Genomic DNA, 23,963 nt, shown 5'->3' with positions numbered 1-23,963 from the left:
TGTTCAAATATTTTAAAGCTATAGGCCCATAGTGATATTAAAAAAAAAAAACAGGTTCACTTTTTTTAGGAGCATTATCTTAACGTTTGCACCAATACACACACATTGGTAGGCCTAGTTGAATGAGTGTAAGTAAACTTGTTGCCACAACACCCCAGGCCAGTCCCCAATTTTGCCTTTCGCTTCCCTTTCAGCAACATGCATGCTCATCACCGGTCGGCCATACATGTACAGCGCGGACCGTCGTATATAAAAACGGAGACTGAAAATCCTAGTCGGCCATATTGTCAACCTCCAAATATTTAATTATCTTTTTAAATGATTTTTATCAAATTTGGCGCAAAACTACACATTCGATCCAAAATCCCCCCCCCCCAAAAAAAAACCCATAGATTTGTTAACTTGAACTTTATACCAAGCAAAACCTTGCTGTATTATTATATTGTGGATGTCGGTAGTTACTCCAGTCCCTTTCTAGAACATGAACAGTACAAGAAAGAAAGAAAATTCTCATCAATCAACATTCTAATCCAGTTTATTATGCATCAGGTTAAAAGAATAATGAACTAAACAGTGCCGCCTTACTGACGTTCAAGTTGTTCAGTCAAATAAAAGGTCACACGTGCTTTGTCTACATTTCATACAAGGTCCATGTTAAAAAAGCTACTTCTAGAGAGTTGACACCGGCTCATGGAGTCGAGAACAGTTATTCTCCAACTAATAATAGCACCATTGAATCATATATCACCTAAAAAAATTGGAATACAAAATGTAACATGTTTTAATGATCTATTTTGATATCCCATAATATATTCTGTATAAATTGCAGCAGCATTTGTTAAAGGTTTGGGCAGTGGCATTATTGTAGGATCACCTTGAATTTGTAAGAACCCTTTAAAAATCACCTCCTAATATTACGAGGGGCAATCTCTGAAGCCCTTACGGCACTATGGTGTACTTGATGCTTGTGATTCACTGACCTAAGTAGCTTTGACGGTTGACCATGTCAACTAAATTTCAATGAAATCCTGACTTGATCAATTCATCTATTCAAATCTTCATTCTCTAAACCTCGCTATATTTATGAAGTAGATACAAAGTATACATGTTTCTTGAATCTAAAACACAAAGTATGACACTCATTAAAAATGGCTAGTCTTCAAAAATGATAACATTAATAAAAATTACATTATCTATCAGAAAATATTGGTTTTAAAACATCTTGCCTCTGAGGTCAATGGTATGATTGGTAACTCCAAGATAAAACTCGAACAATTATCCAAAAACCTGACATTAAATAACCCAAACACATGTTGAAGTTTTCATTCTCTTTTAAAAAGAGGGCAAATTGTATGGATGAGTAGTCGGCTTGGAAACACCCAAAAAAAACCAGTCGTCTAAGAATTAAACCAAAGAACCAACTCTGAAAGTTTTCTTGTTCTGAATTGCCAAAAGCACAAAAGCATAAATATTGAAAAGGGATTGGCTAATTCTAGTCCTGGCTATAAAAATACAAGACAGTCAATAAAAATGTTCTCTGGGCTTGCAGGCAAAGCGTTGAAGATGAAGACAAATAGCAATATGCTGCTCTCATGCCTCTTCATTCTCATCAGCTTCTGAAATGATACAAATTAATGAATAAATGTATCAATAACTAATCACGAAATCACTCACAACAAGAAAGTATCAGAAGAAAAGAGGCATTAATATTTAGTACATGTATAAATAAAAGCATTAGTAAATCTTAGGAGCAATGATTTTTTTGCCCCCGAGTGGACTGAATGCATGGTGGACTTTATAACACTTGAATTGAGCTTTGTTGACTAGAATGCATGAGCAATCCTCTACCAGTAGGGTAGCTTTTGATTGTGATGATGACTGGTTGGATGACAATGGAAGAAATCCTGAAACTTCCTGGACATTTGATATTGATTTTTGAAGAAAAAAAGAAGTGACCATCAATCTGTTGGGGGAATAATCTTATGGCCCATCCCCTGTAAAAAAGTGGTGGATATATCCTCATACCCCCACCCCATGATTCATGCCTGTTGTAATGATTGAGCTATAATGAATGAGTTATAATGATTGAGCTATAACGAATGATTTGTAATGATTGAGCTATAATGAATGAGTTGTAATGATTGAGCTATAACGAATGATTTGTAATGATTGAGCTATAATGAATGAGTTGTAATGATTGAGCTGTATTCCATAATGTTTTTTCCCCAAGATGTCGGCCCCCCACATGACATATGTCTCACGCAACACATTGGGTGAGTGAGTCCATTCCGTAGTTTATCAGTGTAAAAGAACCCCAATATAACAACACCCAAGTTGCTGAAGGCAAAGAAAATTCCCTAAGACCATGTCTTTATGTTGCCATTTTCAATTTCCTTTTTTTTTTAATATAAAGTCAGATTGCAAGATTGAATGGATTTCTTCCACCTTTTGCTTAAAAATTGATTCAGATAGGAATATGAATATTTGCCTGATTTGAAGGGCTCCTCCAACTCAAACCTGTTAAATATTTTGCATATGGCAAAGTATTAGCCATCAATGCTAGTCAAATAAGTATTAATTTCTGATATGTGGTCCCAACATTTTGAAAAGCATCACAGAACTTTCAAGCTAACATAGGACCAGAAACAGAACTTTTTTCCCCATCAGTTGATGCATAGCTGAATAACTTGGCTGTAGTCAGCAGCATGACACGTGTGTATGGGAAGTGCTTAAGCCACTTCCATTGGTCCATATGTAATTACAAGCCATACCCAAGCCATATGGACATAGCCTTACCTTCAGCAGGACTCTCTTTAGGGACAACATTCAGGAAGAACTCTGCCATTCTCCGTGGCCCTTCCTCCATATCATGCACCTTCAGGCACTCATTCCAGCGTGCCAGGTCAATGGTGCGTGCCCCTGCATAGCACTCCTGGAAGAAGTCGTCAGCACAGTGCTCAAGGGGCATCAGTGCATAGCGGAACTCGCGGAGATCTCGCCTGTCAAGCAGCCCATCATGCTTCCTGTCCAGCTCATCAAACTTCCACTGGGGGGGGGGGGGGGGGGGGGGGGCAACAAATGCAAAATTCAAGTCACGAGGAGGCCCACTACACTGAAAGTACATATAGTTCTGTGTCCCACCCCATTCTCAGAAATGTTCTGCCACCAGTGAATCAGCTTATATAATTTGACTGTCAAACATTACAGTAAGGTGCACGGCTTCTCACGCAACATTCTACTTAGCAGTGACAATGAGGATGCACGCCAATACGGATACACCATAAGGTTGCCTTGTGCACACTTGTATAAACAAATTTCACAAAAGGAAAATGTACATGTGCGTCAACCAAAAAAGTGTCTTTTATAAATGCCTTTCGTTGGATAATTAGCCAGTGCCCAGTTTTTTCCTTGGGTAAGACAGTACCCAGTGTTTCCTTGGGTTAGACAGTGCCCAGTTGTTCCTTGGGTTAGACAGTGCCCAGTTGTTCCTTGGGTTAGACAGTGCCCAGTTGTTCCTTGGGTTAGACAGTGCCCAGTGTTTCCTTTGGTTAGACAGTGCCCAGTTGTTCCTTGGGTTAGACAGTGCCCAGTTGTTCCTTGGGTTAGACAGTGCCCAGTGTTTCCTTGCGTTAGACAGTGCCCAGTTGTTCCTTGGGTTAGACAGTGCCCAGTTTTGTTTGTGCAGGGAGTCCATACATCAGTGATTTAAATGGGTTGGTACAGTATGCGGTCTCTCCCTTAACAATTGTCTCCCACTGACCCTTCTTGAGAAAAAAACAATGGCTGATTTGTTTCTACCTTAGCTACTTTCTCCCTGCCAGCGTTGTCCAGTTTGCGAATGTTGCTGTTGGGATCCAGCTGTTTCAACTCATCCATCTCCCTCAGGTGCAGGAACCATTCCAGAAGCCGATGGGGGAACTCCTTTAACTCCTCCTTGTCACATGGCAACTGAGACGCTGCAAAGAACAGGAATTAAGCCCCAGGATTATTCTGTTGTCCAGTTTTTAGATACTTTTTCTCTGTCAGATAACAGACAACCATTGGGGGAAGTTAAAGACCTCCTTTCAGAGGAGCACACACATGCAATTCTCATGTTGAAGACTTTCAGCCCATACCAATATCGATACAACTTACTAGAGATCATTTCCTGGCCTTGACCCACTTTAAGTCATCCCAACTCATGTACATGTATATGGCTCACTTGCCAACTCCTGTTATCCATTGGCATGGTTTGGCCAATCATTTAACAGACCTTTTCATGACTCTTTTGGACGGAAACTAAGTATTATATATGAAGTTGGCAGTGTTGTAGTCAAGTCACTTGATTTGAGTTCCAGTCCGAGTCTCGAGTCACTCAAGTCGAGACTTAATTGAGTCATTTGGTGAAAGTCTGAATCCAACTTACAAGACATATGCCGATGTGTACATGTACGCCCATGTATTGTACAAAATGGATTAACGCAACATGTGACGGCAGGTGTAGTAAAGCCCAAGCTCAAGCCACGTTTACCCTTCCAACCCATCTTAGGTTTGGCCCCGGCACAGGAGATAAGTTTTGGGGGAACCTTGCCGGACCGCACCTTTCTTTAGGTTGTTCCACTTAAGCTGACCCGAGAAGGCGACCGATGGTCCCCTACTTGCCAATGGAACTGCCAATACCCGTAGCTGGCTGGTTCTGCGGGTGCTTAACAGGAGACCGCTGACGCGTAAACGGCACAGCGTTACCAGCAGAGTATAACTACACTATAACTCAACTACAAACTCAAAATCAAAAACTTCTCTTAATTTGCGATAACGAGCAGCGATTACAGCCAGTCGAAAAATGAGAAATAATATGAGTGTGTTATAAACTCGTCCTACCTGTCTCTAAGAGAAAAGAGAAAGAGCGCATGGCATTTTGGGTAGGACACCAGAGGGCACTATTGTGTAAACTCTGAGTGTAAATACCTGCCGGTCTAGGGAAATATGCAAAAGTAGATTGCTCTACAGGAAAGTTGAGTGAAGTAGACTAGACTGACAGATTGTTAGGAAGTGTCATCTTTGGGAAAATGAGTTGAAAGTTTATCTGACACATTTGTGGGGGCCGAGATATATATAGATGTAAGAAGTGACAAATAATAACAAATGACACCTTTCATAGTCTGGTTGCCTAAACTTACCGACGCATGGTTTTTTGTAAGCCAGTGGATATGAACGCTGTCTCTTGCAAGCATACAGTCGAAGGTGACAAAGGCTGTCATACTGCTTTCCGTAGACACTGCAGACCGGTTTGACAGCAGTATCCGGGCAGGACTCGGGGCAATCGCAGTTGGCTTCGAGCTTGCCGTCAATTTCCTCAGTGATGCAGATGCCGTATCTGGGCTTCCTGCAGATGTGGCTGATACAAGGGTCAACTGCAAATATGATGGAAGACAAATCCATGTTGCCATCAACAATCTACAAACATGTTCATAAGGTGAATAGTCCATTTAGCTCGAAAGATATAGACAGTTGACAAACGAGTTCCCTCATTTTTGCCTAGTTTTACAAACTGGTTTATTGGAGATAATAATAATAACTAGAGGTTGTAGGAACAACCACACGGTGTTGGGCCATGGATTACCACAAACTTTGCCACACACATTAACTCAAAATGCATGTTTAAATCCATGTTTGACTTTTTCAACATGCCGCCAGAGGGCGCTCTAACATTTGATGACATCACCTGTAATATTTGTGTACAGTACTGCCTATAGGCAGACACTCATATCATTGAAAGCAAGTTTGCATCTTCTGCCAATTTCAATTAATAAAGCACTTCCGGTTTCGACCGGAAGGAAGGGTCACATGATTTTGCACTTATACCGAAAATTACGACCCTGCAATATTGTATCGATTGCCATTAAAACCAAAATCAAATCTGTAGCAGTTGATTTTACATTGATTTTCAAAGATTAAATGTAGACATCTCTGATTGCTAATAATATGATACTTGAGGACGTCATTGTAACGTCATTACCAGAAAGTTCAAGAGCTATGGTAACTGTGCTATATATAGCCAAATCTTGATTATATCTATCACGGTATATTTTTTAGCAATTTTTTAAGGTTTAAAGGTCTTTTTATTGTAACTTTCGGTTTGATGACGTAATCATTTTTTTTTCGCGCACAGGTCTTGTCTGCATTATGGTCATGATGTACATTAATTTTGAAGCGATTACCGCAAACTTCGCCACAGACATCAAGTGAAAATGCGTTTTTGACATTTTTTATCCTGCTGCTAGAGGGTGCTCTAACACTTCATGGCGTCACCCATCATTTTTTTGTAAGGTCAATCCAGGCAGACACTAACACAGTTGAAAGCAAGTTCATATCTGTTTCCACTTTCAAATTATTAGGCACTTCGATCCAGTTTTGACCAGAAGGAAGGGTCACGTGATTTGACGCGCACAACATAACATGAAGAGCATGTATTATCATGTTGATTGCCGCAAAATTCAAGTTCCGGTCTCTCACGGTTGATTTTATATTGAATTTCAAAGATTAAATTTATTATTTTTTGGAGTGACTTCACGTAACCCACAATGACGTCATAATGACGTAGTTGCAAAAAACTACATCTTCAGTGGGTTGTGCATTCATGTATTGCCAATTGAAGTTCATATATATTTTCATTTTGACAAGCAGTTCTGGAAAAGAATTTGTCTTGAAGAATAAATAAAACAAAAACAAGAATATTGAATTCATAGAATAACAATAGGTTTTGGGCTAAAGCCAAACACCTAATAATAATTTGGGAGGCTAATCATCCCTACTCGCAGCTGGTATGCTGAATTGCGAAGGACGCGGCTACAATGTGGTTTTCTCGGCCAGATGAGTTGGTAGTCTATACGTGCGAACAGATTTGCTGATTAATTAGGCAAGACCCCGCCTCTTGACTTCCTAGATTTTGACCATACAGTGGACGCTTTCTGTAGGCCTAGATTTTGACCATACAGTGGACGCTTTCTATAGGCCTAGATTTTGACCATACAGTGGGCGCTTTCTATAGGCCTATCGGGTCTTCGGTCATTCACCTGTTGCGCATCATAGACATGGAAAAAAAATTGCCACAGCGTGCAGCGCTCGGTATCATGTTACGCAAATGCACTCCCGGCTGTTGATGTATTACAAACACTGCATTCGAATTGACCATTCACAGCATTAGTCCTGATTTGGGAATGAAATGACCTCACGATTTAGTAAAGGCGACTCCGATTGGCTGGCGCACAGCTTGCATAAATTTGCATGTCAGGAGATGTCAGACTTCGACCAGAGAAATAGGGCTCCATGAGAACGGGTGATACTCAGACTAATGAGTTGGTGGGATTTTGTGGCATTTGGTGATTGATTGGTCAATTCTTTTTCATGTTACCTATTGTACTTATAAAAGTAGGTAAACAGGATTTAGACAACCGTGTCCGATTACTGCCCTCTTTTTTTTTAGAGGAAGTACAAAGAAAAGAGTGCTGGTACTAGAAGTCCCCATGGGTCCATTTTTTAATTTGAACAAAACATCAAAGGTTTTGTTAACAAGAAAGGAACAAAGGGGTGACTGACCTTCACAAACGCCCTCTGTGCCATCCCAAGTGCCGTCTTCCATACAGCTGCGTTGAGTTGAGCCCAGCAAGGCAAAGCCTTCCTCACATTCCTGCTCACAGATGGTGCCCAAGGGCTGGGAGTCAGCGGTGTTCACGTTCTGGCCATCCAGGGTGCAGGTGTAGACCAATTCACTCGTAGGTGCTGGCAGAGGTGGGCAGGTAACTGCATCAATAGGACAAAAGGAATCATCAGGCCTGAATTTAGTCACCACTCATGCCTATACCTGTGTTCAATGGTGGCATTGGGGGGGGGGACCATTGGCCCCCAACTTTTTAACTGAGGCCCCCCCCCCCCCCCCCCCCCGCAAATTCTAGTCAGGTCCCAAATAGTGTATACTCAAGGCCCTCTATTGCTTTCGATCATCAGGAAGGGCGGTTGTGTAACATTCACCATAAAGAAAAACACAGGAAAGGGTGGCCCCTTTAAATTTGCAACGGATGAAAATCCAACTCCTGTGAAATCGGACTTCTATTCTCTATTGGTTAATCCCTCGCAGTTGACAGGTCACTCTCCTATTATCCTATATAAATAGCATATTATCATACTCACGCATGCATTACTACCAACAAGTCCATATTTCATGGAGTTGGATATTCACGCTATACACCGGCCGGCACCAGCGATGCTTCCCCCCCCCCCCCACCCCACTTTCAAAATTGTTCTGCCGTCACTGCCTGTGTAATTTTTGTGTGTTGAAATCAACCGGTGTACGTCATACATTTTATAAAATATTTTATTTTAGTTTACTGTATCATTTCTAATGTAAAAAAAAATGTTTTCTTTTGTTTTAAAAATCCAGCTTAATTTAACGAAAACTGTTAGTGTTATCTGTCACATTTATTTCGCGGCTTGATTATTGTGTTTAAAGGGAATATACAACATTTGCTTTTGCTGCAATTTTCAGAAACGAATGGGTTTGGGGGTTTATAGCAAATATTGTTACACTGACTTGTTTGAAGTTTTGTGATCATAGACTTGGCCTCTACTGGAAAAACCAAGACAAACAATCATGATCCTGTAGTCTGGTTCCCTGACCCCACTTATGAGTCTGGCCCAATCGCTAACCAAATAGAGATGGGCACTCCGTTCCTGTTAACACAGGTTCGTCCCCTTTACCTTTACTTTTACCACACTTAAGATGAAATAGAGCAGTTTATAAACGTCAGGGAATAGCAGTAGGGACCCTCTGACTTAATAGAGACCCCTCCATGAGTTTCCTTGGTAAAGAATTTGTCATCTTGTCAATTTATTTCTCAGTTTCTCATTTAAGTCCACTATAGTTTCACTGAAATGAATCACAGCCACTTACTGCACTTTCTGAATTCAGTTTGAAGACAAAAACAAGTTTGCAGGCTGAAATGTATTTGGTAAAAGTTCTTGCCCTATTTTCTTTGTTAATTTCTCCAGCAAGATAATTAATTCAGGAAATAGCAGCAACAGCTGTAGTACATTTGTACACAAACTAATGGGCTGAGCAGGCTGGAGAGGAAATCCACAAGTGGGGTGTCTAGTGGGCTTGACTCATTCCATCAGGGACTGGCCATTCCAATCCCAGGGGGTGTGCCAAGCCATATTGAGTGGATGAACTTTGCATTTAATTGACCGGAACTTATTTGTTGGATCAGTAAACCTGTACAATGCGCAGCCAGGCACCATAAAAACACAACTGAGTGACTTTATACAAGTCAGACACAATTTCCCTTGCAAAACAGCTTGTAGCTAAATTCATATCTTGAATGAAGACTAGGACTAGACACAACGTGTACATGTCTGGGGCATCAATCTCTGAATCATAGCAAAGACAAGGACATCCCTGGCACAGGTTCAGATATCCTGTCACCAACCTAGACAAAGACAAGCTTGAGTTGTTAAAGACAGCTAAAAAAAAATAAAAAAATAAAAAAATACAAATTAATGATGAAGCCACAAAGCCAAAACTCTAAACCAAATGGAAAATTTTGGCTGAATTCCAAATGAACCTTGAAAAACTGTTTGCAGACAGATAATCACAGTTTAGCTTTTTGAAATGAAAAGTGTTCTTTCCATCACTTCAGCAATAAGCAGGTGAGAAAAGTGAATGAAATAAGAAGGTACGGGAAAAGAGAGGTGAAAACATTGTAAGGCTTTCCAACTCTTCAACTCTCAAAAAACTTAGTTACAACATTTAACTGGGACTTGCCTAAGGCCTGTTGAACAAAAACTACACTGGAGCATGCAGCTATAACTGGAGCAATCTAATTGTCTGGATGTGCCCTAGGCATACTGATTGTGTTGTCAGTGCCTCCACATGTCTACCTACACCTGCAGTACTATTAAGCCTATAAGTAACATCTACCGATACCAGCAGTGAAAACTGTACAGGAAAGGACATCCAAAGTGTTGTTGCATTAATATTTGTTTTGAATATTTTAAAAACAATAACAAAGTAATAATGAGAGAGGTCATAACTTAGGTAATAGAAACATTTGCATTTTATTCTTAGAATTAAGTAAGGTTATTAAAATGGCACATGCCCCCAAAGCACATAATGTATCTTTAGTGACAAATGCCTAGGAAGGAACTCCACCTTGCCATGCAAAGACTGCAACATTAATGAAATTCCACAAAGATTACATCTGACCAAGCTCACCACAACCAATAGCAGGGAGGAAAAGACACAAGTTCTCATCTTACTGGATGTGGGTAAGCCAGTCCACATTATTGCAGTGATATGTATCCTGCAGAGACCATTATCATCCACCTTGACATACCTCAGGGGCTAGGCTGGGAAAGTCTGGCTGGGACTGATAGGGTGTTATATCAGTCATGATAGACTGTCTACATGCTTAAACATGCACTGTCTGTACTATTTTGAAGTTCGACCCAATAGATTTGGTAAACAGATATTTAAAGTTATATCACTTTTTTAAAAATAGATCTTTAACGTTATTCACCTTTGAATAAGACATTGACCAACAAATTTAGCCCATGTATAGCCGGACAATAATTCTATTCTGTCAGGGTATGTTCACGTCCCCTTTGCAATTGATATTAATGCGGGGGACCAAAAAGTAGTCTACACACAGGATGGATCTATTTGTGTGCAAATATAAGCAAAAATATAGCACTTTTGATTGTTTTGTTTTCACACGAAAAAGGTCAAAATCTTTCAGGAGATAAAAAATTGAAATGTTGAAGAGAATGAATAGTATTATCAAGGACCTACTGAACCATCTGTGGAGCAAATTTTAAATTAAATTGCAACAGTTTGAGAAATTTTATTTAGTTCTAGAATGCAGAATCTTATAACAAATGCTTGCAATATTTCAGTTTTCAAATGTTTTCAACATTTGTATTTTGCCAATTATCAATAAATACACAAGAACTCATCCTGGCTGCAAATACTTGGCAATATATTCATTTTAATAATCAAAACACAGAAACAAATATTGGTTAAAAATAACTAAACAGGGAGCCTGCACCAAGTCTAACTAATGCACAGATACCTACTGATGGTCTAGTATTACATTTATTTCAAGCCCCAAGGATAAATCCAGACGATTGCATTTATTGATTCTCTAATGCAAGGGTTGGAAGTTCTGCAGGGATAAGACAATTTTTTGAAGTGTACTTACATGTAGGCTTGAAATTCGGACCTTTAAAAGAGAATTAATTTTGCCCAAATTTGACAAAATAATGAAAACTTTGTCCTGCACAACTTTGATGCTTGAAGGTTTTCATGAATTGGTACACATGTATGCAGTTAAAATGTTAAAATTAATATTTTTTTTAACTTTTCCGTTGTTTTTTTTTTAGCTTCAGTGCTCATTTTGCAAAACAATCCTCATTGAGTTTGTTATTTTATTAATTAAGTATATTCCAGTGTACATAGCTCCCAAGGATTGTCATACTGGGTGAACCACAAAGTCATTAACATTACTTAACAAATACAAAAACTACAGATTATTATGTACAATTTGTTTTAAGAAACCACTTCAAGTCCTTTTTTTTCTTCGACCTACCGACCCTATTTTTGAAAGGCATGTAATCGGAAGCATTTTTGGGGGCCTAATACCTTCATGTATAAATTTAAAAGAAAATCAAATGATCTTCTGATAATGTTAATTCCATCTCTTTTGAAAGTACTTCACTAATTAATATTAATAGTCTCACTCATCAGGGTCCTAGCTCTATGGATGGATGGACTATGGTCCCAATAGTCTGTGCATGTTTGTCATGGGTTACCCTTGTCTGATATTTTTTACAGGAGGGTCTAGAAAACCCAATTCACCAGGATAAACACAATAACAAGCAAGCTAGATGAATGTCTAATATAGAAGTGGTATGCATCAATACGTGTGGCTTCATGCTGGAGGGGAGAGTTTCGGTCTCACACCAAAGACTGCAGTCTCGGTTTCAACTCGTCATACATTATTTCAGTAATCTATCCATTGAGGTGTTTAGAGAGGGATTGGGCAAAGCCGCCTTGGGACTCAATTAAAGCCAGATTGAGGAGTACTCCCACCAGCAACATCTGGTTCAAAGGTATTTTTTGTGGACTGGTATCATGGCCCCTAAGGAACACAACTGGCGAAATGGCTGTATTTGCTTTCTCCAGGTGGGTTTATTGGGGGGGGGGCAACTAGGAGTCAAATGGCCACTGGACGATTTGGAATCAGTGACGATGTAGGATCAAAAGTAACATTCTTGAAAGATGTGATCAGAATTCATAAATAGAGTTCAGAAACTTGAAATAGTGTATTGTTTGTGAACTGTGAGTCATCATGACTGACATAATCCAAAGTTTTGACTGTGGACAGGAATAGTCCTGTTTATATCAACACATTGGTTGGGCAGGATGTACTTCTCATTTACCAATACCAAACCATATTCAACCTTGCCATCATGCATCAGACTCTGAAGTTAATAGCCAATGGACGTCTCATATACTTGCAACAGCAAATTTCTTTAAGATCTCGTTCATGATCTTGTTATGGATAATTACCTTTTACAAACTTGTGAATTCTGTTTCACATCAAGATTGTTTGCAATGATGTGAAGGGTTGTTTAGCAAAAATAATAACCAAGATTTTGTTTTGCAATTGCACATTGTAATGAATTTTTCTCAATGTTGTAAGTGAAATTCCCGATGCTGTGAAAAAGACTGTTGGAAGGTATCCCTTCAGAGCCACCTCACTTGTTGTCATGGAGCATTTAAAGGGAATGTACATCATTGGCTTTTGCTGTAATTTTCAGAAATGAACTATTTGAGAGGTTAGTATAATAGATCAAATATTGTTACACTGACATTTTTTAAGTTTTGTGTTCGTAAAGGTTGGAAAAACCAACAAAACCAAAAATGTTCAAGTAGTCTGGTTCCCTGACTCCACAAAAGATAAAATGGATCAATTTATAGATGATGGACAATTGTAAGGCAAGGGAACCAGTCTAGCTGGCCTGCACCCGTTCATGAACATGTAACCAATAGCAAACAAAATTTGGACTGAAAAAATGGTAAATTTGGAGCAGTAGTTGAAAAATAGTTAGGTTTTTCCAACGCTGGTCGGCCGACCACCGTTGGAAATGTTTACAAAAATACCATTTTCTTGAAAATGACTTCACACCAGGTGCCATAATTTTACACGATGCTTGAGACTGTCATTTACCAACATCCTAGTAAGGTATTTCGTAAAAACTTGGTAGTTTTATTTTTCAATGTTTGCAAATGTTGTATATTCCCTTTAACTGGGGGTTGAGAATTATGAGCCATGCAGCTCTTCTCAATGAACTCAATTTTTCAGCCAGTGCAAATGGGGTCAAAGGGAGCCATCAATTTTGTCCCCAGTGCACATACCATATAATAGAATCATTTACAGCAAAATGCCAGAGGGCCATCGGCTAGTCAGCATGACCTCGGCAATAAAAGAAAGAAATGAGGAAAGTCTCTGTGGGGTTCTGATACATCTCAACTCAAGCTGTTTCCCTACACATGTACGTGACAAATACTGGATAAAATTGGGTCTGTTGAGCTAAGAACTGTCAGTTGTCACACTACACTACCAGCAAAAAGAAAAACCTTCAGGTGACCGAAGCTTATACATGTACGTCAATTCAATGAACCAATTCTTGAATTTTCAACCTAACATTCAATATCCTAATCATGATTGTCTTACGGTAATTTTAAAGGAAACAATGACTTTGAAAGTAGGATGAATTAGAACTACAGTTTTGTTTCTGATGTTGATTTCTAAAAAGAGAGTATTCACTCATTAATTCATCCTGGTTATGCATATAGCTCAGTGCAGTCAGTAGACTGAATTCAAAATACATTTGAAAAACTTTGGACAACAAACAATCCTGCAAATGTGAACAAAAAGAGAAGCACACTAACAATTTACAAGACAAAACTATAACAAATAAAAATAACTGGACCTCACTTTAAAAACTTTTTTCTTTAACTCTGTTTATAGAATATTATAGAATATTATAATGTCAAGGCAAGTCTGATTTCATATTCATTCAGTGGCAACACACAAGCCCTTCAAGTTTTTTCCCAACCTTTTCCCACCAACACAACTTGACACCTCTCCAGCCGCCCAAGGCTAGCGTCCATTCACTTGGTGAAATTGACAGTCAAAGGAAAATAGAGCTGTGTGTTCCCATGCAACAAAGCATGTAGCTCACAGCCACACGACACAATACAAATGTTTTGGTTGGAAAATATAATTTATTCCCAAGATCAAAACGTGGACTTTTCTTTTTGTTAAAAGATGAAGTGGCCTCTTGAAGTGTTATTTAATTGACACTGAGAAAATGTAGCTTTCCTGGTTTCCAAGGTAAAGAGGTGACTTGGACCATGCTTGGGCAACCTTGAGATGTGTGGTCCTGTAAAAATGGTTTATTTTAAGATAAAAGTTCACATGTTTATCTTACTTATAGTAGTGTCTGGTGGTAAGATATGCTGTGATATGCTGCCGATGGAGCCAGGCATGCAGTTATGTGATACGGAACAACTTGACTTGGAACTTCCCTCACGTACTGAAATACCGTGTACATTTTGAGTGGTTTGGTGTCATTGGTGAAAATAAAATAATTGAAAAGTGCACAACCTTTGAACATGAATAAATGAAACCGACTTATCAACCATATTGTATGGTTTGCAAGAATCGTTGTGAACAACATAAGGGATGAATGCAAAGTTAAACAATTAAACTCCTGGTTGAACCCTGAGGTACCCGGTAAAACCCCGTACATTGCAAACTTGTATTCTCCTCTAAAAATCTGAATACGCTTAAAAAGATGCAATGTTTAAATCCACCACAAGACCACCACAACTCTAAGTGGATTTTGATGGACTTGGTACGGATGGCTTGTCTGCCAAAATCCCCCTAAACTTGGGGGATGGATTTTGATGAAGTTGGGAAGGTTAGGGTTGATGACGTCCTTTCTCCACACACACAATTACTTCATCACACACTATTTAGTCACACAATTAATTGAACAATTAAGATAACTGTAGTACACCATATTATTAGGTCCACAAAACCACACAGTTTGACAGGTAGAATCAGCATTCAATTTGATTGCTATGATTTGTGTATAATGGTTAAAGGGAATATACAACATTTGCAAACATCGAAAAATAAAACTACCAAGTTTTTGCGAAATACCTTAATAGGATGTTGGTAAATGACAGTCTAAAGCATCCTGTAAAATTATGGCACCTGGTATACTGTCATTTTCAAGAAAAGTGGTATTTTTGTATCAATTTCCAACGCTGATCAGCCGATCAGCGTTGGAAACAACTGGCTTTTTTTCAAATACTGGCCCCAATTGACCATTGCACTTGTTTGCAATCGATTACAAACCTATGAACGGGTACGAGCCAGCTAGACTGGTTCCCTGACCTTACAATTCCCCAATGTATGTAAACTGCTCTGTTTCTTCTTATATGGAGTCAGGGAACCAGACTACAGGAAAATGATCGTTTTTCTTGGTTTTTATAGCATTTTCGAACCCAAAACCTCCAAAAAGTCAGTGTAACTATATTTGCTTTATATTTCCAACCCCCCGATTCCATCCATTTCTGAAAATTACAAGCAAAAGCAAATGATGTATATTCCCTTTAACAGAGGAAGTCCATGCAATTGTTTTGTTTGGACTGTAAAGATCAGCTTCCTCTAGAAATCTTTACAGACAGGATGTTGTTATTTTTATCAAAGTAAAGTTTTGTTTGATGTCCTTTTAATGGTTTAGAAAAGCAAAGGTCAATAAATGACATACAAAAAAAATTGTACTCCCTTTCTTTTTACAAAAGTTTGATCGTGATTATGCAATCTCATACATGTACCTCCAAAACAAAGCACCATCTTGGACATGTTTTTGTGTGTCATTGTTAACTTAAAATTGGTTGGGTTTTTTTCAGAAATAAATAGATGCTCATTTTTACAGCTAACATGCAAAATATATAAAAAATAAAAAAATACTCCAATAAAAGATAATTAGCTAATGATCTCCATTACAAAAAGTGTTCATCAAAAGCTTTGGGTTGTATATTTATAAGTATTTACAAGAACAAGCAAACATCAGTAGTGAACGCAACCCTCCAGAAGTTCAAAGTAATTTGTACACGAGGGGCAAGCACAGCCAGATCAGACTTGGAACAAGGAAGTTAGCCGGATATGTACCCATGACATAATAGCAATCTCAGCCAGGCAATCCAGTCTACAAAGTCTGGACTATGTCTGTCACGATGGGGCCCCGGTCTCACATTCTTATATACAAGGAGGAGAAAATATTAGACTGGGATTTTACACAGGTAGTAATGAGAGCTATAAATACAGCAACAAATATGGCTATACAGACATGGCTAGACAGTTGGGTGTAACCTCTTTTAAAGAATGACACCTTGATTCCTGTTTCTATTTCCTGACTCGTCCAACAAAAGATGGCTGATTTGCTACAGACACTATATAAAACTGCTAATGCCCACAATAAAATACCATAAATTGTACTTTTGTACATTTTTCAACCTCTCTGATTTAATTCCAACCATTTTACTAAAAAACACAATTTTTTTTCAGTGAATCACTTTCTATCTTGGCCTGACTTTCTGGATTATTTTCTTTTTAAAGTTCAGCCTGTCGACAAGCTATAGTATACATGTATATGCTCCCATTGTCTTGACAACTTATAATATCATTGCAATACTGTAGATATGAACAATGAAGTCTAACACTTCTGTTTTGAGTAATAATACATTCATGTTTCAAATGTTTTGGAATAAACTGTTGGATATTTACGTATAGGTTAAAAGTACAGTGCACCAGAAAGTACAGCCCTGTGTAATATGTTATTAAGTCCACAGGCTCTTCATTAAAGCACTGTCCCCAAAATGAAATGAATTGGAACAGTGCCATAAATAATGTACCAGGATCAACAACTGTGTTTGAACATTTAAAACTGTAAATTGAACAATGCTTTAAGATCTCAGAGTCTCCTAAACCTGACTAAATCATAGATGGTTCAATTTCTGCACTGCCTATGCTAGCATGCATGTGGGGGTAATTAAAATTGAATAGTACTCTGGTAAGTATTGCTGCTACAAGCTTTGCATTGAATGACTATTGAGTCCTTCATCCCTGGCACTACAGTGTCACAGGATATTACCCCTTAGGGGTGCCACTGTATGCCCCCATGACATCACAGCTGGTCATTGCTGACCTTCAAACAACCCAAGTATTAAATCATTGTGACTTTTAGGCCAGTGGGTGCGATCTAAGGTCAAGCCTAGGACATAATCCAACTGGGACCGGACCCAAGGCCAAATAGCAGATTTAACTTTTAAGACTCCTGGCAAAACATCAGGAAACTTAACCATATTCCAAATGCCTGTTTTATGGGAATTAATGTGTAAATGGGAATGTGTTCCCATTTTCTTCCTTCCTAGGACTCATGACAAAGTACCCTTGTCCATTTTCAGACAAAAAATAAACAGAGACAACGATTTCCCATCAGGAAATGTTAACAAGCATATTAGTGTCTTTAGTGACGCATGTCACGGGCCCATCCAATCCACTGGCACACTGCTTTTGTTTTGTTTCATATCAGGACTGATGCCAGGCTGAACAAAGCAGCACATGCACGGAATAGATAATGTGCAGACATTGTGATGACTCTGTTTTTTATAATACAATAATATTTAAAAATGCACCCTTTGTGGAATTAATTCAAAGGAAGGTTCTTGAACAAGGAAAAAACATATATAGATGTGACGAAGGCCAACATGTTTTTACCTAAATTATCTCAGTAAGGCTAAGCGTATATAAACAGATCCACAGCTGAGGTGCAAGGTTCGCAAAGACCCTAGCTATCAAATTGACTACTCCACTGAATATAATCCATTCTTCTCTCTGGTCACAGCAGTCTTTTCCTCACTCCGTAAGATGACCAATTACACGCAAATTTACAAGCAGCCCCAAATGGCCAATTTGGAGCCATTATCTAATCAGTGAATAGATGCAATTCTGATAATGTGCAATGAGTATTCATCTCAGCTAAACTTTTTTTTGACTCGATGTATCTCCAAGTTCATTTGCCAATGTAAGAAAGAGACATTAATATGCCAGCAGTAATAATAAATTAATCAGCAATAGACGCTTTTTGGAGCTAACTATTTCAAAGTGAAATACAGAGACCTGATATAAGCAGTATTATAAAATCACAAATTGAACAGAAGAAACAACGTTTTATCATGAACTAATTTTGATTGACAGTCCTACATTTGAGAAGTTTCTGAAGTGTTTTTATTGGTCACTAGCTAGTACATTTAAGTTATTGATAATTGCAGAACTGAATTGAATATGGCATATGACTTTATGTGAGTGTTGTCCCAAATCAACATAACTCATGCTGGACATGGCCAGTCGATCCTCAGTTGTCCTCTTTGTGCATGATACAACAGCTCATGCATTATACAGATTGCTCTATACACAGCGCATATACTGGAAGCATGGGATACATTTATTCCTATAAAACTTGAAAGAATTCCCAAAGTTTATTTGATACTCTGCAGGGGTAACCACAACACCATGCCAGAAACTATGGACAGACGAATTACTGGCACTTTTTCTAGCTGTAAGAATATATCATACTCCCTGTCGCTGCCAGCCCACAAAATGACCTTGCTTCCCCTGGATATGTATGGTCCAAAGTCCAAACTATTACATGATATTTAGGAAAGTGGGTTTTTTTCTCATTTGGTTATCAACTGATTTTGGATGATGAATGTGAAACATGTGGTGGTGACATCATTGGATCCCATAATCCAGTAATCCACAGTGTGACATCTGATTCGTAGGAGACTTTGTGGCAAAGCTTTCAGTCACTGTCTACCATGACCAAACTCTAACAAATATTCTCCATCAACTTAGGAAATCCTGCTGTGGCATAGGGCTTAAAACATAGCTGTGTGGCTATTGCATAATGCAGCTTAGTGCTTACCTGTATCGTCCCAATTATCTTCATCCTGGCCAGCTACCTATTGTTTGTTCAACAACAAAAAGGGAAAAATATAAATCAAGAGGATGGCTTAACGTGGACCATGTCAGAGCAAACATGAAGATCAGTTATCTGGCTTTATGATAGGAACACTGTCAACTCATATAGTATGGTACCGCAGTAGGGACACAGGGTTATCAATGTAAAAATTCCATTTGTATTAGCATCATTCATGCACAACATTCAATGCACACATAGCTAAATCCGTTTTTATTCATAGTTGAAGGAATACATTTCTCACAATGTAATTAGTGTTTAAACGTCACTTAAGATTAAACTGACTGAAGTTCAGTCATTGATAATTTGACATGCTTGATTTGTGATACACTAATTGAGCCACTGTTTTAGAAAACATAAGAAAATACAATTATATACCCCAATGCAAAAGATAGGATACTGATACACAACTCAGAAAATTGACAGCTCGTATTTCTCCAAACTCCAAATCTCAATGACAATAAAGTGAGACCAAAAAAAAATACATTGTAACAATTTTAATGTATGAAAGGATGATTCTGCATTCTTTCAAAGAATGCAGAATCATCCTTTCATACTTTAAAATTGTTACAAAATAAAAATTAAGTTTGTGACTATCACTGGACAGTCTTTGCAGAAATACATCATTCATAAATTTAAGACTAAGCATTTCAAATTTTGTTTAAAAATACACTGAAATGGTCATGGTATCAAATCTAATGTACATCAACAACTGACAACAATTAAATTAAATAGGTTACATGTACCAATGAATTATACTGGGAAAAAAAAACTTTGTTAAACTGCAATCTCAAACTCACCTGGAATATGCATAAAGATGCAACAAAACCGAAAAACCACAACGACCTCATGATTAGGCCGGCTGCTATTTTTCTGAAAGGTTAAGAAAAACAAACTATTTTGGTAAATCTAAACAGAAATGGAATAAGCTCTTAAATATCTTATCAGAATTTAGTATCCCATAAATCTTTCTCAACATGCATTTCCCAGACGCCTCATATTCTGAATGACAGTCAAGAAATGTATACATTTTAAGCAAAATGATTTTCCTAAAGGAAATATTTCACTATTTGACTGGAAATAAGATTCACAAATGTTCAGGAGGAAAGATTCTAGTAATTGGTAGCCTTGGTCAATGCTCTCGTCGTTATTCGTCCCGTACGCGGTCAATCATCGGCATATATCCTCACGCTCTATGCACATGCATGTAAAAATACAGCGCGAACAGCGACCTCATGCGGCCACTATTTTTTTATGCAAATCAGTTGGGGATGATCGAGAGCCTTGGTTCAATCGTCGGCAAAAGCTTTTGCGCTGGATTTCTAGCGCACGACCTCGTATGCGAATACAGATAAGTGTAGGAGGGGCTAATATGTGGAATGTCCAATCACACCTTGGTAAATCCGGACGTCATCAAATTATTTGCAGCTATTCGCCTTTTGCGGACGTGACAGGAACCACAGTTTTTGTGCATTGGTGCCGTGTGCAGAGACACACAACGTGTACATGTATGGATTGTACGGTGCCACGTTTCACTATGCAAATTTCCACGCAACGATCGACCAATAAGAAAACGACATTTAAGGTCAGCTAAGGCTATTAACATAATGAGCACCACCCCCAAAACCTCACATGGACGATTGAACCAAGGCTCTCGATCGTCCCCAACTGATTTGCATATAAATAGTGGCCGCGTGAGGTCGCTGTTCGCGCTGTAGCGTGAGGACATGTGCCGACGATTGACCGCCTACGGGACGAATAACGACGAGAGCATTGACCAAGGCTAAGTTATTGGCCATCACTTGTCACCCTGTGCACAAACCGTATGACTATGAGAACTGGTCTGAACATTTCCGAGTGGTTTCTCAGTAAATACTTCATTTTCTTCCCTGCTAAATTTACTTTTTAGGACAAATTATCATTTACTTCTGATGGCTGATAGGTCACTGAAGGGAAAAAATTAGTGATAGCCAGATGTGGGAATCTTTCCAAATTGTAATTGCAAAAAGAGAGAAAAAACACTCCGATTTTCCATAGGTTGCTGACGCATTTAATGCTGGCGTACGGGACAATTGTCACGTCTTCGCCAACGGTAACAGTCGATAACGAGTCGTCGCTTCAGTTGAATGATTGATTAGCTTAGTTCTACTACCGTTCTGGATTTCGTAAAACCATGGTAAAACTTATAAATTCATCACTGCACGCAAATTATACACTCCACCTACCTTCCCGAACTGTCTTCAAATACGGCCACTGAATGACTTCAAGATCCGCTCCTGCTGGCGACTTGTGAAGAAATGACTACCAAAGAAAATACTGCGGCACTAGTCTGCGGCGCCGGCGCTGGCTTGCTCCATCCAGCAGTTGTGGGACGTCACACTATATCCCGGGGGTGTTCAGTATAGCTTGCGCACTATTGATATGCCGGGCGCGATATTTCTCGGTTTTAACAAGCTAGCAGCCAGCCTATTGAACCAGTATGTTGAATATGTGTTTATTCCCACTTTCGGCGGGTTTCGTTTTTGTTATTAATCAAAAAAGTTTTTTAAATTGTTGATCATTGATAGCACTGATTTACATTAGAATTTCCAAATTAAGAACAAATCCAAGAAAAATGGTTAGGGCTACATCATCACCCATTATCTGGCGCGAAATTTGATTAGGGACGAATCACGTGTTTACGGAGAGCGGAAATAGTTAAAGATGTCCTCTATTGTTCTTGAAGACAAATTGACAGGCAATTAAAAGCTCAAAATATTAGAACATGGCAAAAAGTCATTTCTATTGTGCAAGGACATTCAAGGTTTTAAACGTCTTCAAAATTGAATGTGGTTTTAAAAAATGAAAACCGTACATGCTAATTTAAATGCTTCAAACTACAAAACTACATGCGAGGGGAAATTATCCACAAAAACGTCAACTCCGAGATATGCTTCATTTATTGCGGATATAAAACTGTGTATATAATTTTATGCATAGGTGGCAATATCTGGGTACATGTTTAAGAGGCAAAATCTAATTACATGGTAAAGCTGGCTAGGTTAATTAAATGGAGGTGCTGTGCCTCGTAGGATATTTCCTTTACTGGATAATAAAGAATTGAAACTCAAATCGAAATAAATCCATATTATTACAGGGGCGGATCTAGGAATTTTGCGAGAAGGGGGGGGGGGGGGGTCAGGCCCGGCAGAATTTTTTTATTCAGCAAATCAGTGTCGAAATGAAGACAGGTTTTTCCCCAAAAAAACTTGGCCTCCGTAAAATCACAAAGTTGGGGGGGGGGGGGGGGGGAGGGGCCTGGTACATATTCCAATGGGGGCGCTGTTCAAATTCGACAATCATGCACACTATCGCACAATAGTGTGCAAATACCTCCCTACCAATGCTGGCTAGACCTCTGTGTCCACAGGTTTTCCCAATTCGTCCAGTTCACATTCTAATTCTTTTCCTGTGTTCTATTACATCACTTTTGATCATCGCCATTATTGTTTCCTTTACCTCAGTTCTTATGTGATTGTCAAATCTTGTACTTTTATCTGTTTTTTTTGTGACTATTGCTTAACTGCCACAATAACGGCCAAAACTTGCTTCCGTGAAAGAGGCATCGATTAGTAGAGGGCAGAGCAGAAAGTAAACATCTAAGATGTTGAACAAAATAGTCCTTTTTCCAAAAAGAGAATTGACCATTGTTGCAAAAGATTTTAAAAAATCATTTTAACAAATAAAGATTATAAAATGTTTAAAAAAGAAGTAAAACTACCCTCAACCCAAATCCATTACATTCCTAATAAGTGACAATTGAGACCATGGACAAAATAAAAAGCATGGTTTTGAATTGGCCATAACTCAATAAATATTTCTCAAATTTAGATGGATTTTTTCGGTGTTGAAAAGCTAATGAAATAAACTTGTCAAATGTCAAGATTTGTGAAGATTTTTTTTTAAAGATGTAAAAAAAAAAAGGGGGGGGCACCCTGTACAACAAAAATCGCACAATAATGTATAAGGCAGTCTAGATCATAAGAATTACTAAAAGGTTGCATACAAATGTACACAAAACTAATTGTATCTTATTTCTAAAAAAATATTGAAACATACACAAGAACATTTTGAAGGCAAACGTTTTTTAAGGCAAAAGTTTTACAGTGAAAAGGCAGCTATTTTAGCAGTCGACTACAACTACATATTCAAATAAAAAGTATCTAATAAAAATTGAACATAATCTATCCTTGACGAATTGGCTGACACTGCAAGTCATTCTGAATAATACAAAATTTAATATGTGTACAACAGCAATCAATTTTACTGCAATTAATATGACATGTACTACTACTTGATCCTTTACAGAACTAATCTAGCAACAAACAAACAATTGGCTCTGGACCCTGTACACAAGCACTCCTTCAATGGTACAAAACTGACAAGTAGCGCAGACACAGAATGACCATTAAGCAATTTCTTGCCTTGTGTAGATCATATAAAAGATCAACAGTGCAAAGTGTGTCCTTCATCACCTACTGTACTTGACTGTACTTGTCAGGTTTCTCAGTGCCATCTCTTATTAAATCATAAAATATAATGAACGTCCTCTTCAGATTTCCAAATATGTTTTAATTTGCATAATTATCTGCTTGTCCCAATGACAGCTATACTGCAACGATTCTATGTTGACTGTAAATATTCATTGGACTGGCAAAGACTATAAAATGTCTAACAGTGTTGCAAAATAAAGCCACAGCTACCTAAGTATAGATGGATAAAGCTTAGACATGCAGTATATGCGTTTTGCACTAAACGATACTTGAGCA

The 23,963-nt window shown here is 38.4% G+C and overlaps 1 protein-coding gene across 1 annotated transcript; it reads right to left on the bottom strand.

The window, feature by feature from the left end:
* Positions 1-507: 507 nt before the first annotated feature.
* On the bottom strand, positions 508-21,533 carry LOC119731302 (SPARC-like). Its single transcript, XM_038204448.1, has 8 exons — positions 21,381-21,533; positions 19,956-20,028; positions 19,102-19,138; positions 7,579-7,782; positions 5,160-5,393; positions 3,799-3,956; positions 2,797-3,046; positions 508-1,616 (listed from the first exon to the last, which is right to left on the bottom strand). The coding sequence occupies exons 2-8, from the start codon at positions 20,004-20,006 to the stop codon at positions 1,591-1,593; spliced, it is 960 nt and encodes a 319-aa protein (XP_038060376.1). The 5' UTR covers positions 20,007-20,028; positions 21,381-21,533; the 3' UTR covers positions 508-1,590.
* Between the last annotated feature and the right edge of the window lie 2,430 nt (positions 21,534-23,963).

Source organism: Patiria miniata, unplaced genomic scaffold (assembly GCF_015706575.1).
Source record: "Patiria miniata isolate m_02_andy unplaced genomic scaffold, ASM1570657v1 HiC_scaffold_23, whole genome shotgun sequence".
Taxonomy (NCBI): Eukaryota; Metazoa; Echinodermata; class Asteroidea; order Valvatida; family Asterinidae; genus Patiria; species Patiria miniata.
This window is presented reverse-complemented; position numbering and strand designations above follow the sequence as displayed.